Here is a 24,045-nt window from a genome sequence, read left to right on the forward strand (position 1 = left end):
TAAATTTAATTTCTTGACTACAGGATACTGTATATGAATACATGTTAATTTAGTACAAGAACAGAGTGGCATATATGTACAGTGTTTATGTTCATGCAACAGTACATTATGATGTCACATAAATTCAAACACATTAAAGTTACATCATGGAAATCTCCTCAAGCTCTTTGGAGACCTCTCTCTTGTCTACCTGTTCATGCTTCTGGGAATTATTGCCCTCAGTGTTCAGTCTCACTCTAGAGCATTTTATTGATGGCTTGATCAACCAGGTTGTTGGTACTTGTAGTACACAGTTTGACACATGCACCATAGCCAAACTGGTCAAAAATGGTTTGGAAGAACACAAAGTTTGCTCTTGAAGACATTTAGGGGTTTGTTGGCAATTCCCTTTACATGAGGAAACTTTTAGAAATTTTCTTATTATGAAAGGAATTAAACTACAATGTTCACTAAATTTTTAATTGCGTGTTCTGTCCTCCTGCATATACAATGACCTGTGAGTCTTCTGCCTTCTCATTAAGCCCTAAGCCAGTTAAACAGAAAAACCAGGGCCAGCATCCAAGTAGAAATCTGCACAAACATACTTTCTTCTTTGTCTTCTTTCAACAAACCAGTCGTATCCCACCAAGGCAGGGTAACCTAAAAAGAAAAGCGAAAGTTTCTCTTTTTAAATTTAGTAATTCATACAGGAGAAGGGGTTACTAGCCCCTTGTTCCTGGCATTTTAGTCACCTCTTATGACACTCGTGGCTAACAGAGAAAGAATTCTGTTCCACTTTCCCATGGAGTAAAGTGATGAGGGTATCAAACAAGTTAGGTAAAGAAAAATTGGATAGCACATTGGAGGGAGGGAGGGAGTATGGAAGAAGTGAATGGATTCAGATATTTGGGAGTAGATTTGTCAGCAGATGTATTTATGAAGGACAAGGTTACCTACAGAATTATTGAAGGAAAAAAAGGTGAGTGGTGCATTGAGGTATCTGTGGAGCCAAAATCTTTATCCATGGAGGCAAAGAAAGAAATATATGAGAGTATAGTGGCACCAACACTCTTATATGGGTGTGAAGTATGGGTTGTGAATGCTGCAGCGAGGAGGAGGCTGGAGGCAGTGGAGATGTCGTATCTTAAGGGCAAGTGTAAATATTATGCAGAGAATTCGTAGTGGAAATTAGGAGGAGGTGTGGAGTTACTAAAATTATTATTCAGAAGGCTGAAGAGGGGTTGTTGAGGTGGTTTAGTTATTTAAAGAGGATGGAGCAAAATAGAATGACTTGGAGGGTGTATAAATTTGTAGTGTAGGGAAGGGGTAAGAGAGGTTTTGTGTGCAACAGGCTTGGACATGGAATAAGCATGTTTGAGCATGTTAGATAGGAGTGAATGGAAACGAATGGTTTTGGGGACCTGACAAGCTGTTGGAGTGTGAGCAGGGTAATATTTTGTGAAAGGATTCAGGGAAATCAGTTAACCAGACTTGGGTCCTGGAGGTGGGAAGTACAATGCCTGCACTTAACCCTTTGTCTGTCAAGACCCCAAATCCTGAAGTCTCTCTCTGTGTTGCAAAATATTCGAAAAAAAGAAAAAACTTTTTTCTTATGAAATGATAGAGAATCTTTTCCCGATGGTAATGACACCAAAAGTATGAAATTTGATGGAAAACTTACGGAATTACACTCTCGCGAAGTTAGCGATCTCGGCAATACATACGCATCTGCGACTTCGCCCACTTTGAGCCCTATTTTCAGTCAATTCCATTGTTCCAGTCGACCAAACTCATAGCTATTTCTTTACATCTCCATTTGTTCTGTCGATTGAGTACAAAAAAACACCCATTTACCAATTTCAGCTACCCAATAAAGTGGTCAGAAATTTGTAATTTGGCCAATTTCACACAAATTAAAAAAGATGCCAATTTCAAAATAGGGTCCAGAATAAACAATGCAGACATTCCTGGCACTAAAATAACATTTTCTCAGTTCATTAGTCACGTCTTGAAGCCCCTCTTATTTTACTCTTGCTTTCTGTTTTGAATTTATTTTCACACAAAAAATAGAAGATTTACTGTTATGCAGACTACTGCATTACTGGCAAGAACGAGTGAAGTATGGTGGATGTATTTCCTCTTTTTTCTTGGATCACCCTACCTCACAGAGATGATTGGTGTTAAGAAAATATTTATACTGAATGATAGTAACATGGAAGGGAGATAAAACAGCAGATTTTCATAGTAGCATGAAATGCAAGATTCACATCAATGATATTCCAGAATCCATAGGGAGAGCATACTGTGTACATGTACTCAAACGGTACAGATGGTGCAATTTCACATTACACGTCCTATGTTCTTACTGGAACATTAAGGACTTCTAAAACCTGGCCCTGCATCCCAGGAGAGACACATGACAATAGCTGGAATGCTGCCCAGAACCTGTTCCTTACTGGCATTTACTCAGTTTGGTGTAGTTGTATACCTTGTCTAGCACATTTCTCATCTTATATATATTTTTTTTTATTGGTTAATTAGATTAAATACTAGTTTGAATGATTAAATTGATTAGTTTGATTTATTAAACTGATTAGATTGATTAAACTGATTAGATTGGTAGATTAGAATACTAGACTGATTGACATAGGTGTTTCCATACATTAGAAGATGGAACAAAGTTTCCACTTAATCTCTTCCTTATTGTCTAACTTTGTGAGTTGTCTCTATAACTAATTTTGATAAAGCAAGTTGTATTGCAAGTTATTAGATGAATACTTCACCTAATAACTTGCAATACAACATTTCTCTTTTTTGTTCTTTTACAGTCATTGGTTGACCTTGCTGCCGATAAAGAAAATTTGCACATATCAGAATCTAATAATACTCCGTCCTCACTCGATAACAACAATTCGTTAGAAAAATCTCCAGCATATTACAGGTACTGTTACTTTCTTTTATACAGTGGACCCCCGCTTAACGATCACCTCCCAATGTGACCAATTATGTAAGTGTATTTATGTAAGTGCATTTGTACGTGTATGTTTGGGGGTCTGAAATGGACTAATCTACTTCACAATATTCCTTATGGGAACAAATTCGGTCAGTACTGGCACCTGAACATACTTCTGGAATGAAAAAATATCGTTAACCGGGGGTCCACTGTATTACTATTAGAAGTAAGGAATTATTCTGGTAATGAAGTAGCCATTCTTTGTAGTGATATGTAGTGATCTTTTATGATACAGTAGTTTGTGGGGCTATTCTGGATTTCTGACTATTGTAGTATTTAAGAGCATATGTGTAATGTACATATAGAGTTTATCACTAAAATATAATGCAGTTCTGTATTCCATTTAAAACAGCAGATCCTCTCTAGTAACAGTAATACATGACTCATGAAATCATAATGACACTGTTGCAAACAAACCATGGGGATGGGGATTGAATTTGTGGTAAGTTTTACGACTCAGTTGCCACAAGTTCAGTTCCCACCCATACCATGGTTTGTTTAACGTTAATACATTCCTGAAAATTGTGTGTAAGTCATTTGTTTTTTACTTTAAAATACAGTCCTGTCCTCTAGACACTAATGTTATAAATGAAGGTAAATTTCTGAGCCATATTATTCTCTATGTTATTAATTTATTTTTTATTTATGTTTACCCAGTATTTTACATTCTGTTCTGTTCACCTTTCACTTACAAATACTCTTAGTATTAAAAATTATTTAATTAATATATACTTATTATTTAACTCTTTGAGGGTCCAGAGGTCAAATCTCAGAGCGACAGTTAGGGTCCAAGAATTTAAAAAAAATAAATAAATATGATGTAGCTTTAACACAATTGTAATTAAAGCTGCAGTTCTTTACCAATATTTGTCAAATTAACATGGGCTTACCACACATGCACAAATTAATCTGCAAAAAATTAATATATTTGGTAAAAAAAACAGTTAAGAAAATGTATTGATTGAAAATAATTTGTTCGAATACATATTTGCAATTATCACAACTGCGATCATGAATCATTAATTGGTTCCAGTGTCGTAAGTGTGGAACATTGCAATTCAGAGACCTACTATATTATGATATAGTATTACTGTAGTAATGTAATGAATTGAAACTTGTTAGTATGTTATATACTCTATCAGTAATCATTCTTGAAACAAATATGGTACCTCTGTTAAGCAGAGAAATAAGACAGTGCACATTATGGTAATTTTTTTTTTAAGAAGGTCCTGATGGATGAAATGTCTTTATGAATAAAATGCCATAGCCCTCATTGTGTCTCATTTATATACTGTTAATATACTCTTGCCACTGTGTTAACACTTTTAATAAGTATACTGTACTTGTGTTAAGTATCGAATATACAATAAATATTAGAATTCAATATATCATTGTATAGTCTTTCAAAAACAGTTCTGACATCAAATTTTCCACTGCTGCACCTCCTCGTATAGTATTTTTTCTTTTTTTCAACAAACCGGCCATATCCCACCAAGGGAGGGTAACCTTAAAATAAAAACGAAAGTACAGTGGACCCCCGGTTAACGATATTTTTTCATTCCAGAAGTATGTTCAGGTGCCAGTACTGACTGAATTTGTTCCCATAAGGAATATTGTGAAGTAGATTAGTCCATTTCAGACCCCCAAACATACATGTACAAACGCACTTACATAAATACACTTACATAATTGGTCGCATTGGGAGGTGATCGTTATGCGGGGGTCCACTGTATTTTCTTTTTAAATTTAGTAATTTATACAGGTGAAGTTACTATATGTGTTATATAAATTAAAAAACAAAGAGTAACATTTTTATTGTAAATAAAATACAATTGTTGTATGAGTTTTGATCATGAATGAAATTATGAAAACCTGTACATTACATTATTGCAGAGTTTTAAATAATAATGGAAGATTCGGTATAAATAGTTGCGATATTCAGAGACTAAGTTCATTCATTTGAATAATCATGCACAGTACTGTACTGTACTAGTGTAGATACTGTATGGTAGAGTATACTATATTATTTATTATTTCTATGTTACATGTTTCTTTTCAGCAATAGACACTCGGATATTTCGAATCATCGAAACTCTCTACCTGAAATTAAGGCAGACTCACCCATCGAAAAAAATGGAAGCTTTCTCCTTCCTTGCGAAACCTCATCGAAGCTCAGTCACTCTCGAAGTTCTGATTCTATACTTACTGGTCCAGAGGTGGAGTCTCCACCACCTAAACCTCCCTTGCCATTTGGGTAAGAAACTATTTGAATTCTGTTCATTATGGATATTTGTTAGATTTCAGCCTAATTATTGGCATATATCATGTGGATATTTGAGCAGTCTCCATGGGAAAGTGGAAGTAAGAGGCGATTCAAATGCCGGGAGCAAGGGGCTAGTAACCCCTTCTGTGTAAATTACTAAATGTAAAAAGAAAAAAACTTTATCAAAGCGTTTCTTCTTTTTTGTGTCACCCTGCCTTGATGGGAGACGTCCTGTGTGTTCAAAAAAAAAGAATTGAGTAATGTCAGCCTAGCTAGCAGTATATGTTGAGTAGATATTTGAGAGATGTTAACCCAACTATCCACACTGTTCCTGTTTCTAAGATGTTAACCTATCTAGCCATACATATTATATAAAGAAATAGATAAACAGTTAGTCTTTAGTGGCAAGCTCCAATTCTAGAACATCAGAATAAAATAATAATAAAATAAAATCCTTTTGCATGATTAAAAATAAGGGCTGCAAAGGTGGACATGCTGTATTTTAATTTTCAGGAATGTAGCCTCGAGGGCTTGCTGTATTTTATTGAGGACATCCAAATTAAATGTTCGTCATTGCAAAGCTTTGGATTGTAATTATTTTCCCTTAGTTTTCAGCCTTTCAGAAAGCTACAAACTGATTAAGTTCCTGCACATTTTCTTGTATGGTTCCATGCATACACACCATGCTACAACAGGGAAATCATATTAATAAACTGTAAATATAAGCATTATCATTTTTGTATGTTCTATCAGTTATAGAGATTACATCAGAGACTGTCTGCACAGTGTCATTCTACGTTTATTAGTATAAGTCTTAAATATTTAAAATATTTAGGTAATTCTCCAATATTTAAAAGGTTTGTTTTATTTCAGGCGAAGTGAGGTGGCACCTCCACTACCTCCTAAAAAGAAAACTCCAAAGGGAATCTCTCAAGAAAATTATGCTTTAAACCCAATATATCTAACTTCCCCTGTTGGGCAAAGTTCACCCTTAAATCATAGCCCTAGAGAAAGTTCTTCAGATTGGCCTAACAATAGTATAGGTTCATCATCACTGTCGGCATCTTTGGAACGAGGCTCCGGTACATCTCATTCCTCGGACCAAGTTTCTCCAGCATCGAGTCTGGACTCTATGAACCAACCACATGATGACCATCCAACTTCCCGTACAAGTCTCAACTCTTGTAGTTCTCTACATGATCACTTCAACCTTGACTTTGAGAGTGCTCTACACAAAAACTTTAGGATTATAGGAGATAACTCTGTGTCATTTAGTCCACATATTGATTTTGGCACAGATTCTTTGTCATCAATCCCTAGCATATCTTTGGGCACTGGCTGCAGCAGGTAAATGTCCCCTGTTTGTAGGTTGGAAAAATCACTGATTATGTTTAATGTAAATATTTCTAGTTTAATGTAAATATTTCTAGTTTTTCTTTTTCGGGCCACCCTGCCTTGGTGGGAATCGGCCAGTGTGATAATAAAAAATAATAATAAAATAATTTCTAGCACTTAGAATTTATACAGCATTAACACTGAAATACATAAATAGTCTCTAGGTACTCGTAAAACATTTCCAAAATAGAATTTTGCTTTCTCTGTTTTGTGCATTTTCCTTTAAGAACATTCGAATTAAGGCCGTATATATATAAATTGTTTTAACCATTACTGAAGAGTTTTTAAAACTTAAATAAGGAAAATTATTATATACAGCAAGGCCCCGCTTCACGGCGTTCCGCTAATACAGCGATGTCAAATTATGACCAAAATTTGCTATACGGCAAGCGGTCTTTCAAATACGGCGCCCCCCACCCGGTTTGTTTACATTTTCCGTGACCTCATCTATTATGTCAGGAAACTTTCCAAAATTTCAAGTGTTTTAAAGTTACTGCATATTTTATGTTTTTTTTTTTTTTTTTCAACATGTCGGCTGTCTCCCACCGAGGCAGGGTGACCCAAAAAAGAAAGAAAATCCCCAAAAAGAAAATACTTTCATCATCATTCAACACTTTCACCACACTCACACATTATCACTGTTTTTGCAGAGGTGCTCAGAATACAACAGTTTAGAAGCATACACATATAAAGATACACAACATATCCCTCCAAACTGCCAATATTTTATATGTACTCTGATAATTATACTTATGTGTACCTGTACCTAAATATACTTACACACTGTGCTGGTGTGCAGGTACACATTAAAATCGCTAAGTCTCTCTCTACTCATGATGCCAATACTACGTAATAATAATCACTCTTGGGCACACTAAATGTCTTATTTTACATCAATATAGGCATTTTCATTAATCCATCCATGATATTTTCCTCAAAATTATATATGAAACCCATTACATAGCATATAAACATGATACATACACTCACAGAATAAAAATTGATGTAAATATGAGATTTGTTTACAAAGCAGCTGTGTAGGTAGTGTCGGAAGAATTACGTTTTCTCTGGTCAAACACTGGGGGGTAACTGTAGAAAAATATTCTTTTCGTATGCCTTTACTCTATGTATAGCAATTCACGACCCTTGTGGGTTTAGTGCTTTTTATAATAATAATAATTATTATTATTATTATTAATAATATTATTATTATTATTATTATTATTATTATTATTATTATTAAGGAGCACAAAAATAGTGTTAGGCTTGCCGACACTAACAATGCTCTTTTCTGTCACGTCAGAGATCATAGCCATCCTATTGACTGGTCTTCTGCTAAAACTGTCTTCCCTACTTCCAACTCGAACAGTCGCCGTCTAGTTGAATCCTCTCTAATACACAACTTTCCTTGTATGAACCTTAGCCCTGGCTTCATCTCTGTAGATGCCTTCCTCTCCCACTACATTGTAAAATGCTCCAAACTTCAGAACACCCGTAACTTAACCTGACTCCTCATTTTTTTTTTTTCTTTTTCTTCTTCTCCCTCTTCCTCTTTCCTTTTCTCCTCTGGGTTGTCTTTCTCTCTTCTGTCTCGTGTTTCTCTTCCTTCTTCATTTATTTCCCACTTCCCCTTTCATGCACCTCTGTGCGCTTGCTGTCCCTCAGTGGGCACCTAGCTCTCTTGCAGTGCTCCCCTTCATTTGTATTTGACTGGCTCGTCCTCCTTATTTCCCACTTCTACCACTACTACTACTACAACTACTGATGAAATTAAGACATATGTGCGGCGTCTGGTTGTCTTTGTTGTGGACGTTTCGCCATCCAGTGGCTGGCTGAATGGCGAAACGTCTACGATAGGGATGCCCGGGTGTTGCACATGTGTCTTAATTTCAACTTGTCGGTATTATATACCTTTCTTGTACTACTACTACTACCTCCACCTCTTCCTGCCTATATATAGCCGTCCTGCTCCACTTCTGGTTAGTGTGACTTTGTCAATGGTCCAAGTCGGACCGAAATGTCGTCGTAAGCTTCTCTCTTTTATGTGCGGGTTATTTGTGTATCGTTCCAGTCACGGTATTGTGCCTTTTTTTGTTATTTACACATATTTTAAGGTAAATAATGAGTGTATAGGTGTATGCACCTGGAGAAGAGAGGAATGTAGAGGAGAGAGAGAGATTTTGGGAGATATTAAGTGAATGCATAGGAGCCTTTGAACCAAGTGAGAGAGTAATTGTGGTAGGGGATCTGAATGCTAAGTAGGAGAAACTTTTAGAGGGTGTGGTAGGTAAGTTTGGGGTGCCAGGTGTAAATGATAATGGGAGCCCTTTGATTGAACTTTGTATAGAAAGGGGTTTAGTTATAGGTAATACATATTTTAAGAAAAAGAGGATAAATAAGTATACAAGATATGATGTAGGGTGAAATGACAGTGGTTTGTTGGATTATGTATTGGTAGATAAAAGACTGTTGAGTAGACTTCAGGATGTACATGTTTATAGAGGGGCCACAGATATATCAGATCACTTTCTAGTTGTAGCTACACTGAGAGTAAAAGGTAGATGGGATACAAGGAGAATAGAAGCATCAGGGAAGAGAGAGGTGAAGGTTTATAAGCTAAAAGAGGAGGCAGTTAGGGTAAGATATAAACAGCTATTGGAGGATAGATGGGCTAATGAGAGTATAGGAAATGGGGTCGAAGAGGTATGGGGTAGGTTTAAAAATGTAGTGTTAGAGTGTTCAGCAGAAGTTTGTGGTTACAGGAAAGTGGGTGTGGGAGGGAAGAGGAGCGATTGGTGGAATGATGATGTAAAGAGAGCAGTAAGGGAGAAAAAGTTAACATATGAGAAGTTTTTACAAAGTAGAAGTGATGCAAGGAGGGAAGAGTATATGGAGAAAAAGAGAGAGGTTAAGAGAGTGGTGAAGCAATGTAAAAAGAGAGCAAATGAGAGAGTGGGTGAGATGTTATCAGCAAATTTTGTTGAAAATAAGAAAAAGTTTTGGAGTGAGATTAACAAGTTAAGGAAGCCTAGAGAACAAATGGATTTGTCAGTTAAAAATAGGAGAGGAGAGTTATTAAATGGAGAGTTAGAGGTATTGGGAAGATGGAGGGAATAATTGTTAAATGTTGATGAAGATAGGGAAGCTGTGATTTCGTGTATAGGGCAAGGAGGAATAACATCTTGTAGGAGTGAGGAAGAGCCAGTTGTGAGTGTGGGGGAAGTTCATGAGGCAGTAGGTAAAATGAAAGGGGGTAAGGCAGCCGGGATTGATGGGATAAAGATAGAAATGTTAAAAGCAGGTGGGGATATAGTTTTGGAGTGGTTGGTGCAATTATTTAATAAATGTATGGAAGAGGGTAAGGTACCTAGGGATTGGCAGAGAGCATGCATAGTTCCTTTGTACAAAGGCAAAGGGGACAAAAGAGAGTGCAAAAATTATAGGGGGATAAGTCTGTTGAGTATACCTGGTAAAGTGTATGGTAGAGTTGTTATTGAAAGAATTAAGAGTAAGACGGAGAATAGGATAGCAGATGAACAAGGAGGCTTTCGGAAAGGTAGGGGATGTGTGGACCAGATGTTTACAGTGAAACATATAAGTGAACAGTATTTAGATAATGCTAAAGAGGTCTTTGTGGCATTTATGATTTGCAAAAGGCGTATGACAGGGTGGATAGGGGGGCAATGTGGCAGTTGTTGCAGGTGTATGGTGTAGGAGGTAGGTTACTGAAAGCAGTGAAGAGTTTTTACGAGGATAGTGAGGCTCAAGTTAGAGTATGTAGGAAAGAGGGAAATTATTTCCCAGTAAAAGTAGGCCTTAGACAAGGATGTGTGATGTCACCGTGGTTGTTTAATATATTTATAGATGGGGTTGTAAGAGAAGTAAATGCGAGGGTCTTGGCAAGAGGCGTGGAGTTAAAAGATAAAGAATCACACATAAAGTGGGAGTTGTCACAGTTGCTCTTTGCTGATGACACTGTGCTCTTGGGAGATTCTGAAGAGAAGTTGCAGAGATTGGTGGATGAATTTGGTAGGGTGTGTAAAAGAAGAAAATTAGAAGTGAATACAGGAAAGAGTAAGGTTATGAGGATAACAAAAAGATTAGGTGATGAAAGATTGAATATCAGATTGGAGGGAGAGATTATGGAGGAGGTGAAAGTATTCAGATATTTGGGAGTGGACGTGTCAGCGGATGGGTCTATGAAAGATGAGGTGAATCATAGAATCGATGAGGGGAAAAGGGTGAGTGGTGCACTTAGGAGTCTGTGGAGACAAAGAACGTTGTCCTTGGAGGCAAAGAGGGGAATGTATGAGAGTATAGTTTTACCAACGCTCTTATATGGGTGTGAAGCATGGGTGATGAATGTTGCAGCGAGGAGATGGCTGCAGGCAGTGGAGATGTCATGTCTGAGGGCAATGTGTGGTGTGAATATAATGCAGAGAATTCGTAGTTTGGAAGTTAGGAGGAGGTACGGGATTACCAAAACTGTTGTCCAGAGGGCTGAGGAAGGGTTGTTGAGGTGGTTCGGACATGGAGAATGGAGAAAAACAGTGACTTCAAGAGTGTATCAGTCTGTAGTGGAAGGAAGGCGGGGTAGGGGTCGGCCTAGGAAAGGTTGGAGGGAGGGGGTAAAGGAGGTTTTGTGTGTGAGGGGCTTTGACTTCCAGCAGGCATGCGTGAGCGTGTTTGATAGGAGTAAATGGAGACAAATGGTTTTTAATACTTGACGTGCTGTTGGAGTGTAAGCAAAGTAACAATAATGAAAGGGTTCAGGGAAACCGGCAGGCCGGACTTGAGTCCTGGAGATGGGAAGTACAGTGCCTGCACTCTGAAGGAGGGGTGTTAATGTTGCAGTTTAAAAACTGTAGTGTAAAAAAGCACCCTTCTGGCAAGACAGTGATGGAGTGAATGATGGTGAAAGTTTTTCTTTTTCGGGACACCCTGCCTTGGTGGGAATCGTCAAGTGAGTGATCATGTCGGAGGATCTCATCTTCAAGGACCATAACATTGTATTAATCGCATCTGCTAGAAAAATGACAGGATGGATAATGAGAACCTTCAAAACTAGGGAGGCCAACCCCATGATGACACTCTTCAGGTCACTTGTTCTATCTAGGCTGGAATATTGCTGCACACTAACAGCACCTTTCAAGGCAGGTGAAATTGCGGACCTAGAAAATGTACAGAGAACCTTCACGGCGCGCATAACGGAGATAAAACACCTCAATTACTGGGAGCGCTTGAGGTTCCTAAAACTGTATTCCCTGGAATGCAGGCGGGAGAGATACATGATTATATACATCTGGAAAATCCTAGAGGGACTAGTACCGAACTTGCACACGAAAATCACTCACTACGAAAGCAAAAGACTTGGCAGACGATGCAACATCCCCCCAATGAAAAGCAGGGGTGTCACTAGCACGTTAAGAGACCATACAATAAGTGTCAGGGGCCCGAGACTGCTCAACTGCCTCCCAGCATACATAAGGGGGATTACCAACAGACCCCTGGTAGTTTTCAAGCTGGCACTGGACAAGCACCTAAAGTCGGTTCCTGACCAGCCGGGCTGTGGCTCGTACGTTGGTTTGCGTGCAGCCAGCAGCAACAGCCTGGTTGATCAGGCTCTGATCCACCAGGAGGCCTGGTCACAGACCGGGCCGCGGGGGCGTTGACCCCCGGAACTCTCTCCAGGTAAACTCCAGTGTGATAATAAAAAAAAAAAATAATGAGTGTACTGTATGTGCATTTTACCTCTGGGATGTTTTAAATATCGTATACATGTATTAAGTATGAGACGGGGAGCCAGTGCTACCTACACCTGGGCTACCTGCACCTGACTTCCTACAAATAAGTACTACTCTCCTTTCTCCCTACATTAAGATTACAAATACTTTAAGATAAGTAATGAATTTACTGTGACTGTATTTTACTTTGTGTGTTTTTAATGCCTAGTTCTATTACTAACTTAATATAATTTAGTGTAAACTTGTTGTCTGGCATTTATATGCATTTATAAATGGAAAAAAATGGAGTTCTACCTTCCGGCGATGTCTGTTTTCCGGCAACAGCCTGGAACCTAACCCGCCGTATAAGTGGGGCCCTACTGTACAGTGGACCCCCGGATTACGACATTAATACGTTCCAGAGAGCGTGTCTTATACCGAATCTGTCTTAATCCAAATTACTTTTCCCATAAGAAATAATGCAAATCCAATTAATCCATTCCAGACACCCAAAAGTATTAAACAAAATATTTTTTTTTTACATGAAATATACATTTCCTTACACAGAAAACAATGAGACATGCAGAATAAATAAATAATAAAATGACACTTACCTTTGTTGAAGACATGTTGATGAGTGATGAGACAGGAGGAGAGGAGAGGATGGAGGTGTACTAGTGTTTGGAAGGGTAATCCCCTTCCATAAAGACTTCAGGTACCAAGTCCTTATCTGGGGTTACTTCCCTTCTTTGTTTTTTAATGTCGCTAGGACCAGCTTCAGAGTACTGGACCCCTGTCACACAAAATATCTGTCCAGAGAGCTCTGTTTCTGGTATCTCTAAGATTTCCCTAAAATGGGACACAACATTGTCATTGTAGATGTTGCCAGGACAGCCTGCAACAGCTGTGTCAGGGTGATGTTCATCCATAAATATTTGCACATAAGAAAGCAGGAACACTGCAGCAGGCCTGTAGGCCCATACTAGGCAGGTCCTTCACAAACCATCCCACTAACAGAATCGTATTTGCCCAACCCAATTTTCAATGCTTCCCAAGAAATAAGCTGCCTGCACTTTAAAGAAGGGGTTTGGGATATTGGCAGTTTGGAGGGATATGTTGTGTATCTTTATATGTGTATGCTTCTAAACTGTTGTATTCTGAGCACCTCTGCAAAAACAGTGATAATGTGTGAGTGTGGTGAAAGTGTTGAATGATGATGAAAGTATTTTCTTTTTGGGGATTTTCTTTATTTTTTGGGTCACCCTGCCTCGGTGGGAGACGGCTGACTTGTTGAAAAAAAAAAAAAATTCTATTCACTCATAGGCAAGTCCCAATCAAATCAAATCGTGCGTGTGGGGAAGTACCCTGTCTGGTGTGTGAGGAAGTACTCTGGCTGGTTTGTAGGGAAGTACCCTGGCTGGTTTGTAGGGAAGTACCCTGGCTGGTGTGTAGGGAAGTGCCCTGGCTGGTTTGTGGGAAAGTACCCAGGCTGGTTTGTGGGGAAGTACCCTGGCTGGTGTGTGGGGAAGTACCCTGGCTGGTTTGTGGGGAAGTACCCTGGAAGTACCCTCTACCTCCACCACTTTTGTATCTTTCTACAAACTTATCTTGAATTCTATAGTGTTTCTCAACCTTTTTACCAAAGGGCTGGCACTAGAAGCTTTCTTTGGGCCCATGGTGGCTTATTTAACAGTTCTTCTTTCTTTCTTTTAATGTACCAGCTGTATCCCACCGAGGTGGGGTGGCCCAAAAGAAAAAACTAAAGTTTCTCCTTTTAAATTTAGTAAAATATACAGGAGAAAGGGGTTACTAGCCCCCTGCTCCCGGCATTTTAGTCTCCTCTTACAACACGCATGGCTTATGGAGGAAGAATTCTGTTCCACTTCCCCATGGAGGTAAGAGGAAATGAACAAGAACTAGAAAGAGAATAGAAGAAAACCCAGAGGGGTGTGTGTGTGTATATATGCTTGTACATGTATGTGTAGTGTGACCTAAATGCAAGTAGAAGTAGCAAGACATACCTGAAATCTTGCATGTTTATGAGACAGACAAAAGACACCAGCAATCCTACCATCATGCAAAACAATTACAGGCTTTCGTTGTACACTCACTTGGCAGGATGTTTACCAACCTACTACTAAAAACAGTGGAATAATATAAAATGTATCGCATGTACGCGTGGAATCGTCCTCATTGGCTTGTAAACAATGGCACACTGGCTGTACATGGAGTGTCCGGGCCACTCACGCTGCGCGGACGCATTTGGGACGAATGACTTTAACCGAGTTGTTTGTCGTTAGTCGAGCCAATATTTTGATGCAGAAACGTTACTTAATCCGATGATGCCATAATCTGGGGATCCACTGTATAATGCTACTTAGGTTATTGTGCTTTGAATGTGAAATAAAGTAATCCAGTAAATAGTGCGAAGATCTGAGTTGAAATGCAGTACTGTATGTGATAATGATTATAGAAAAATATGAGTTTTTATAATGTAAACAAAACTTTAAATTTTCTTGCAGTTTAAGTCAGTCTTACACACGTAAGAGCACCAGTGAGAGTGTCACGATGAAACAGTCTCGCACTGAGACATACTTCTCATCTTCATCTCAGGTGAGTGGCGTCACGGACTCTCTTGTGCAGTTTGCCATTAATTACCGTAGTTCTGTATGACAACTTTAATAATAAGAGCATGAGAGATATTACAGTATTTTGTTGAAAGATATGCACCTTGCAGCTTTAATTTTTGTGTACTGCACCTGCTTGCAATTGTTGTTGTTAATGTTATCAGCATATTTGTTTTGTTGTTTATAAGCTTCAGTCTTACACAGTGATATATTTGCTTGTAATGTACTTACTTGTACCATGTTTTATTCAGTGTGTCATTGTCTCACACACAAATTAAGGGCAAAGCATCTGCTTGGCAGTTGAGATATTATTGAGGGTTAACTTGAGGTAATCAAGGAACTGCTGGCTTTTAGGTGCTTTATTTGCAATTTTATTTTTTTTTTTTTTTTTTTTTTTTTTTTTTTTAACAAGTCGGTCGTCTCCCACCGAGGCAGGGCGACCCAAAAAAGAAAGAAAATCCCCAAAAAGAAAATACTTTCATCATCATTCAACACTTTCACCTCACTCACACATAATCATTGTTTTTGCAGAGGTGCTCAGAACACAACAGTTTAGAAGCATATACGTATAAAGATACATAACATATCCCTCCAAACCGCTAATATCCCGAACCCCTCCTTTAAAGTGCAGGCATTGTACTTCACATTTCCAGGACTCAAGTCCGGCTATATAAAATAACCGGTTTCCCTGAATCCCTTCACTAAATATTACCCTGCTCACACTCCAACAGATCGTCAGGTCCCAAATACCATTCGTCTCCTATCTAACACGCTCGTGCATGCCTGCTGGAAGTCCAAGCCCCTCGCTCACAAAACCTCCCTTACCCCTTCCTTCCAACCTTTTTGAGGATGACCCCTACCCCGCCTTCCTTTCCCTACAGATTTATATGCTCTCCATGTCATTCTACTTTAATCCATTCTCTCTAAATGACCAAACCACCTCAACAACCCCTCTTCAGCTTTCTGACTAATACTTTTATTAACTCCACACCTTCTCCTAATTTCCACACTCCGAATTTTCTGCATAATATTTACACCACACATTGCCCTTAGACAGGACATCTCCACTGCCTCCAACCGCCTCCTTGCTGCTGCATTCACAACCCAAGCTTCACACCCAGCGATCAGAAATTGGTAATTTGGCCAATTTCACATAGTTCAGAATATTCTAATTTCAAAATAGAGTCCAGAATAAACAATGCAGGTATTCCTGGCACTAAAATAACATTGCCTCTGTTTATTAGTTATGTTTCCAGGCTTTACAGATGAATTCCATTTTAATTTTTTATTTACTTGAAGAATTATTATTCACACCAAAAAATAGAAGATGTACTGTTGAGTAATGTTGTAATAATTCTATAAATAATATCAACGCATTTGTGAACATATATTAGACTCGTCAATTGACGTGCATTGGACGCATGACGTCATTTGTTTACTCGTGAACATCGGCAAAATTTGAATATTTTCACTACTTTGAGCTCAGTTTCACGCTATTTTCATTACTAAAACCAATCAAAATCATCTCTATTTCTGTAATATATCTTCCATTCTATCAAAGGAGAACAAGAAACTGTGAATACAACAGTAAAAACCATACGAAAATACACCGCAAACTCGGTGTTGTAATCCAAGAACATCATCGCATCTTTTTTTCTCATTATGCACTGCATGCTGCAGGATTTGTTTTCTATGGTGCACACTTACCACACAGATGCATTCTTTCATATCTAGGCCCAAATTTACTGCTCACAGCTTATCTGAGTGAGCTGAGCTCATGACGTAGAACTACGGCTTGAACCCTCAGAGGGTTAATATATTGTATGACTCTAGTAATCTTAGCTGTACTGGTAATTAGATTTTCATATAATTTTTCTTTTAAAGGAAACTTTGAGGAATTCACAACTACTCCACAGTTCAGAGAGGAAACTTTAAATGATATTTCTGTTCATTCTGGACCATTATTATTCTTCTCCTTTGTGGAATTGCTTGCTATTTCTGATTTTGATGATTGAGGACATTGCCAGAAAGGCCTTTTTTTATTTAGTAATGTGAGAAGACAGTTTTTTTATGTGCATACATAGTTTTAATCTTGTGGGGAAACCTTTGACCTTAATGTTACCTTGTGTCCCTGAGGAAATCTTTCTGGTATCTTTGATCATGTAACTTAGAGTGTCATTTTTTCACACATGCTGCTGATTATTCATTATCTTTATCAGTTTTTATATATTCTTCTTTCAATAACCCCATGGAGATAAGAGGAAATAAACAAGAACAAGAACTAGTAAGAAAATGGAAGAAAACCCAGAGGAGTGTATATTTTTTTTTTTTTTTTTTTTTTTTCAACAAGTCGGCCGTTTCCCACCGAGGCAGGGTGACCCAAAAAAAAGAAAGAAAATCCCCAAAAAGAAAAATACTTTCATCATCATTCAACACTTTCACCACACTCGCACATTATCACTGTTTTTGCAGAGGTGCTCAGAATACAACAGTCCAGAAGCATACACATATAAAGACACACAACATATCCCTCCAAACTGCCAATATCCCAAACCCCTCCTTTAAATTGCAGGCATTGTACTTCCCATTTCCAGGACTCAAGTCCGACTATATGAAAATAACCGGTTTCCCTGAATCCCTTCACTAAATATTACCCTGCTCACACTCCAACAGATCGTCAGGTCCCAAGTACCATTCGTCTCCATTCACTCCTATCTAACACGCTCATGCACGCTTGCTGGAAGTCCAAGCCCCTTGCCCACAAAACCTCCTTTACCCCCTCTCTCCAACCCTTTCGAGGACAACCCCTACCCCGCCTTCCTTCCCCTATAGATTTATATACTTTCCATGTCATTCTACTTTGATCCATTCTCTCTAAATGACCAAACCACCTCAACAACCCCTCTTCTGCCCTCTGACTAATACTTTTATTAACTCCACACCTTCTCCTAATTTCCACACTTCGAATTTTCTGCATAATATTTACACCACACATTGCCCTTAAACAGGACATCTCCACTGCCTCCAACCGTCTCCTCGCTGCTGCATTTATATATATATATATATATATATATATATATATATATATATATATATATATATATATATATATATATATATATATATATATACTTGTATGTGTAGTGTAACCTAAGTGTAAGTAGAAGTAGCAAAACATACCTGAAATCTTGCGTGTTTATGAGACAGAAAAAAGACACCAACAATCCTGCCATCATGTAAAACAATTACAGGCTCCTGTTTTACACTTGCTTGGCAGGACAGTAGTACCTCCCTGGGAAGTTGCTGTCTATCAGCCTACTACCTAGGAGTTTTTATATACATCAAAAAAAATTTTGAGGGCTTATTGAATTATTACTCTATAATATTAGTAGTTTATATAAAGTAAAAAAAAAAATCCAAACTATGGATGAATTGAAACTAAAAATAACTTTGTTGCATTTTTATATAGGAGAAATTTATGTACGTCTTGTACTTGATTAATAAAAAAAAATTCTAAAAACATAACATAGCATATGAGGTGTTAATATTGGGAATGATACATCTTATGAAGCTCACAGTTTGAACATCATTGTATTGTGCTTTATTGATAAATTAGACACATGTCCAATACTTGGGTATCTTTATTGTGGAAACGTATTGCCACACAGTGGCTTCATTAGTCCAATACCAAGTAGAATGGTGAAGATCAGAAGGGGTTTGAGGTAATTAGTCTCTCTGCCTGGAGTCAATGTAATAAGTCCATCAGTCAAAATTGATGGACTGAAAACAACAACTCCAGGCTGAGGGACTGATTACCTCAAACCCCCTTCTGATCTTCACCATTCTACTTGGTATTGGACTGATGCAGCCACTTTGTGGCAAAATGTTTCCACAATAAAGATACCCAAGTATTGGGCATGTGTCTAATTTATCAACTTGTTGGTTCTCTGAACCATTTATCTACTGTGCTTGTATTGTTCATGTTAAGTATGCACATATCTAATACAGGTCTCCCTCAACATTCACTTTTTCAACTTTCGCGGGCTTCACACATTCGTGAATTACCAACCGCCAAATTCCCAGCCGCCAAATCATATTTAAGTTTCCCGCCACCTGCAAGTCCCTACTACCCTCCCTTCGACCCCCGCAACTGGCAGCCAGCCCTCCCACCAGTGTGGTGAGTGTTTTGTTTGTTCATTATTTGCTATTAAACTACAGTATAAATAATGTAAACCCATTCATGATTGCATATTGGAATGGCTATTCGGACAGGTATTGGGCGGTGTCATCATGTGTTGACTCTTGAACACAGCAAAGAATCAAACATTTCTGCTACTGCTAATAATAACAATAGTAGTAATAATAATAATAATAATTATAATAATAAATACTATAGAATTGAAGATGGAAATTGTATAAAAATACGGGGGAGTGGTTGACACATCGTCAGTGTGGCTTTGTTTATGCTGGAGTGAGCATTAGTCTCCGTGCTCTTCCAAATATTTCACAATAATTCATTGTGTTTGGTGCTTGTAGATTGAGTGGGACTGGAGTGGTAGAGGCAGTGGTTGGGGAAGCGGTTGAGGCAGTGGGTGAGGCAGTGAGTGAGGCAGCAGTTGAGGCAGTGGGTGAGGCAGTGGGTGAGGCAGTGGGTGAGGTAGTGGGTGAAGCAGTGGGTGAAGCAGTGGGTGAGGCAGTGGTTGAGGAAGCAGTTGAGGCAGTGGTTAAGGCAGTGGGTGAGGCAGTAGGTGAGGTAGTGGGTGGGGTAGTGGGTGAAGCAGTGGGTGAAGCAGTGGGTGAGGCAGTGGGTGAGGCAGTGGTTGAGGAAGCAGTTGAGGCAGTGGTTAAGGCAGTGGGTGAGGCAGTGGGTGAGGCAGTGGTTGAGGCAGCAGTTGAGGCAGTGGGTGAGGCAGTGGTTCAATGCAGTGGTATTTAATAACATGCATGTTATTAATAATAATAATAATAATAATACATGTTATTAGTAATATGTATTATTATTATTTATAACATGTTATTGGTTTAGAAAGACACGTAAGCAAACACTGTAACATATTTATTAGAAAACGTTTCGGTCCTGGGACCTTGATCACTTCTAACATACAGAGGTAGAAAGACATTATATATATAGGCGGAGAGTGAGATGTGACGCACGTGACCTGAGGAATGTATTAACATAAGAATGGAGGAACACTGTAGAAGGCCTACTGGCCCATGCGAGGCAGGTCCTTATCAAAACAACCTCTACCTATGACGCTGCAATCAACATTCTGAGACAGAGGCTCACTGAAAACCACGACCTCCCTTTACCTCTTCTAGATTTCATCAATCTAGTGGAACTTTGTGTTAATTTCAACTTCTTCACATATCAGGACAACTGTTACAAACAATGCTTTGGGATGGCAATGGGCAGCCCGCTCAGTGCTGTGCTTGCCAACCTCTTCATGGAAAACCTGGAGACAGAGAAATTCAGCACCCTCATTCCCAACACCGTTACCTGGCTAAGATACGTTGATGATATATTGGTTTTCTATCCGAGACGTCTCAATATCCAGGCCCTTCTCAACAAGATCAATGCAGTTGAACCATCAATAAAGTTTACACTTGAACTCGAAAATGATGGCAAACTTCCTTTCCTCGACGTTCTACTGTGCAGATCTCCCGACAGTGACAAACTTCTCTTCAAAGTGTATAGAAAACCTACCAACAAGGATGATCTTATACATTTTTATTCACACCAAGACACCCGCACTAAGAGAGGAGTCCTCATTGGCTTCTTCTTGAGAGCTCTTCGCATCTCCAGCCCTTGTTTTCTAGAAGAAGAATGCACTTACATAACACAAGCCTTTACATGTCTTCAGTTCCCATCTTTCTTCATCCGAGATTGCAGACTCAAGGCACAAGCTATCCTCAACAAACCGCCCATGGAACAGCCCCCTAAACAGTTCATAGTACTCCCATGTGGCGATGTTGCCACGAATACTTGCCGGGCACTTGCTATGAGTAACATCAACGTTTCCACCATAAACACATCATCTATCAAAGACCTCACTACGAAACGCAGCCCCACACCTCTAACTTCTACAGCAGGCATCTACACTATCCCCTGTGGGTTCTGTTTCAAGAAATATGTAGGCGAGACAGGCAGAGATCTTGCAGTCCGCCTGAATGAACATCGAAATGCCTCTAACAGAGACGATGTAAGGTACGCCTGTGTCCTCCACAGAGACTCCACGGGGCATTTGATGAACTGGAATGAGGCACAACTCGTTCTCACTGAACCATACCTCAGACGCCGACGGTGCCTAGAAGCCTCACTAATCGCCGTCACCGACACTATAGAACGCAACACTGGAAACTACAAAATTTCAAAAACATTGGCATACATGATACTTAAGCAGCACCAACCCAACAACACAGGAGTCACATGATTTCATCGTCTACCCGTCCTCATCATAGGTAGAGGTTGTTTTGATAAGGACCTGCCTCGCATGGGCCAGTAGGCCTTCTACAGTGTTCCTCCATTCTTATGTTCTTATGACATTCCTCAGGTCACGTGCGTCACATCTCACTCTCCGCCTATGTATATAATGTCTTTCTACCTCTGTATGTTAGAAGTGATCAAGGTCCCAGGACCGAAACGTTTTCTAATAAATATGTTATAGTGTTTGCTTACGTGTCTTTCTAAACCAACTTGTCGGTATTTATTACCAAGGTTTATACCATAACATGTTATTAAATACCACTGCCTCAACTGCTGCCTCTACCAATGCCTTAACCGCTGCCTCTACCAGTGCCTCAACTGCTGCCTCACCCACTACCTCAACCACTGCCTCAACCACTACCTCAACCACTGCCTCACCTACTGCCTCAACCACTGCCTCAACCACTGCCTCTACCATTGCCTCAACTGCTGCCTCAACCACTGCCTCACCCACTGCCTCACCCACTGCCTCACCCACTGCCTCTACCATTGCCTCTACCATTGCCTTACCCACTGCCTCACCCACTGCCTCAACCACTGCCTCACCCACTGCCTCAACTGCTTCCTCAACCACTGCCTCACCCACTGCCTCACCCACTACCTCACCCACTGCCTCACCCACTGCCTCAACTGCTGCCTCACCCACTGCCTCAACTGCTTCCCCAACCACTGCCTCTACCACTCCAGTCGCACTCAATCTACAAGCACCAAACACAATGAATTATTGTGAAATGTTTGGAAGAGCACGGAGACTAATGCTCACTCCAGCATAAACAAAGCCACACTGACGATGTGTCAACCACTCCGTATTTTTGTACAATTTCCTTCTTCAATTCTATCGTATTTATTATTATTATAATTTATTATTATTACTATTATTATTAGTAGTAGTAGTAGTAGTAGTAATAGTAGTAGTAGTAGTAATAGTAGTAGTAATAGTAGTAGTAGTAATAGTAGTAGTAGTAGTAATAGTAGTAGTAATAGTAGTAGTAGTAATAGTAGTAGTAATAGTAGTAGTAGTAATAGTAGTAGTAGTAATAGTAGTAGTAGTAATAGTAGTAGTAGTAATAGTAGTAGTAATAGTAGTAATAGTAGTAGTAATAGTAGTAGTAGTAATAGTAGTAGTAGTAATAGTAATTAGTAGTAGTAGTAGTAGTAGTAGTATTACTATTACTACTATTATTATTATTAGCAGTAGCAGAAATGTTTGATTCTTTGCTGTGTTCAAGAGTAAACACATGATGTCACCGCCCAATACCTGTCCGAATAGCCATTCCAATATGCAGTCATGAATGGGTTTACATTATTTATACTGTAGTTTAATAGCAAATAATGAACAAACAAAACACTCATCACACTGGTGGGAGGGCTGGCTGCCAGTTGGGGGGGTCGGAGGGAGGGTAGTAGCGACTCGCAGTGGTGGAGGATATGGTGGAGGCAGTGGTATTTAATAACATACATGTTATTAAACTATTTAATAACATACATGTTATTAAACTATTTAATAACATACATGTTATTAAACCATAACATGTATGTATTTAGTACAATTTACGACGTTTTCATGTATTTTATGATTGTTCATGGTTCAACAAGTTAAGGAAGAAGTATTGTATTATATTTCCCTACAATATATTGGGGCACCAAACATCTGCGATTTTTCAACATTCGCGAGGCTCTTGATCCCCTAACCCTCGCGAATGTTGAGGGAGACCTGTATATGAGAGTTGTTTTTATTGAACCCTTTATACATGAACAGTATGTATATACTGATGCATATATAGTGGGCAGTTATACTCCATAGTACAGGCATTATGAAGTATATGTATACTCTGTATATGCAAAAATACCACAGTGAAAAATTATCAGATTACAGACACCTGAGTGCTTTCTTGCATTGACATATACACACACAGTTCCAAAAGGAATTAAATGTTTGTGTAAAAATGCATGAAAATGCTCAGGTATTTCGAGTTTGTTAATTTATTCACTCTGGTATTTTTTCATGTTTTTTTTTTTTGTCATGCATTTATAACTGTGATTTTTTTTCCCACTTGTGTGTACATATTTTATCAGCACCTACAAATTCACCATGGTTCCTGGGTCTGTCACAAATTAGTTGACTGTGGTTTACCTTAGTTAAAAATTAATGAGGATTGAAAAGAGGGATTCTAACCCCCTCCCCCACCTATTATCCTAAACTAAAATTATTAAACAATTGTTTTTTTAACACACTGGCTGTCTCCCATGGAGAAAGAGTGACCCGGAAAAGAAACACTGTCACCATCATTCACAGTATCGTTGTCTTGCCAGAGGCGTACTGACACGACAGTTTAGGTGTTATTCCAAACAGCAAATATCCCAAACCCCTCCTCTAGAGTGCAGGCGTTGTACTTCCCACCTCCAGGACTCAAGTTTGGCTAACTGGTTTCCCTGAATCCCTTCACGAAATATCACCTTGCTCACACTCCAACAGTTCATCAAATCCCAAAAGCCATTGATCTTCACTCCTCATATCTAACGTGTTCATACGTGCCTGCTGTAAAATTAGGGGCATCTAG

The 24,045-nt window shown here is 39.0% G+C and overlaps 1 protein-coding gene across 5 annotated transcripts in view; it reads left to right on the top strand.

Moving 5' to 3' along the window:
- Positions 1 to 24,045, top strand: part of C3G (C3G guanyl-nucleotide exchange factor) — a 191,638-nt gene that overhangs the window by 121,835 nt on the left and 45,758 nt on the right. For all 5 annotated transcript variants that reach the window (XM_070092418.1, XM_070092416.1, XM_070092414.1 and 2 more), the window contains 4 exons: positions 2,808 to 2,920; positions 5,052 to 5,246; positions 6,129 to 6,602; positions 14,896 to 14,986. In XM_070092418.1, the coding sequence (XP_069948519.1) occupies positions 2,808 to 2,920; positions 5,052 to 5,246; positions 6,129 to 6,602; positions 14,896 to 14,986 (873 nt within the window). The remainder of the gene's footprint in view (positions 1 to 2,807; positions 2,921 to 5,051; positions 5,247 to 6,128; positions 6,603 to 14,895; positions 14,987 to 24,045) is intronic.

Source organism: Cherax quadricarinatus, chromosome 39, assembly GCF_038502225.1.
Source record: "Cherax quadricarinatus isolate ZL_2023a chromosome 39, ASM3850222v1, whole genome shotgun sequence".
NCBI classification, from domain to species: Eukaryota; Metazoa; Arthropoda; class Malacostraca; order Decapoda; family Parastacidae; genus Cherax; species Cherax quadricarinatus.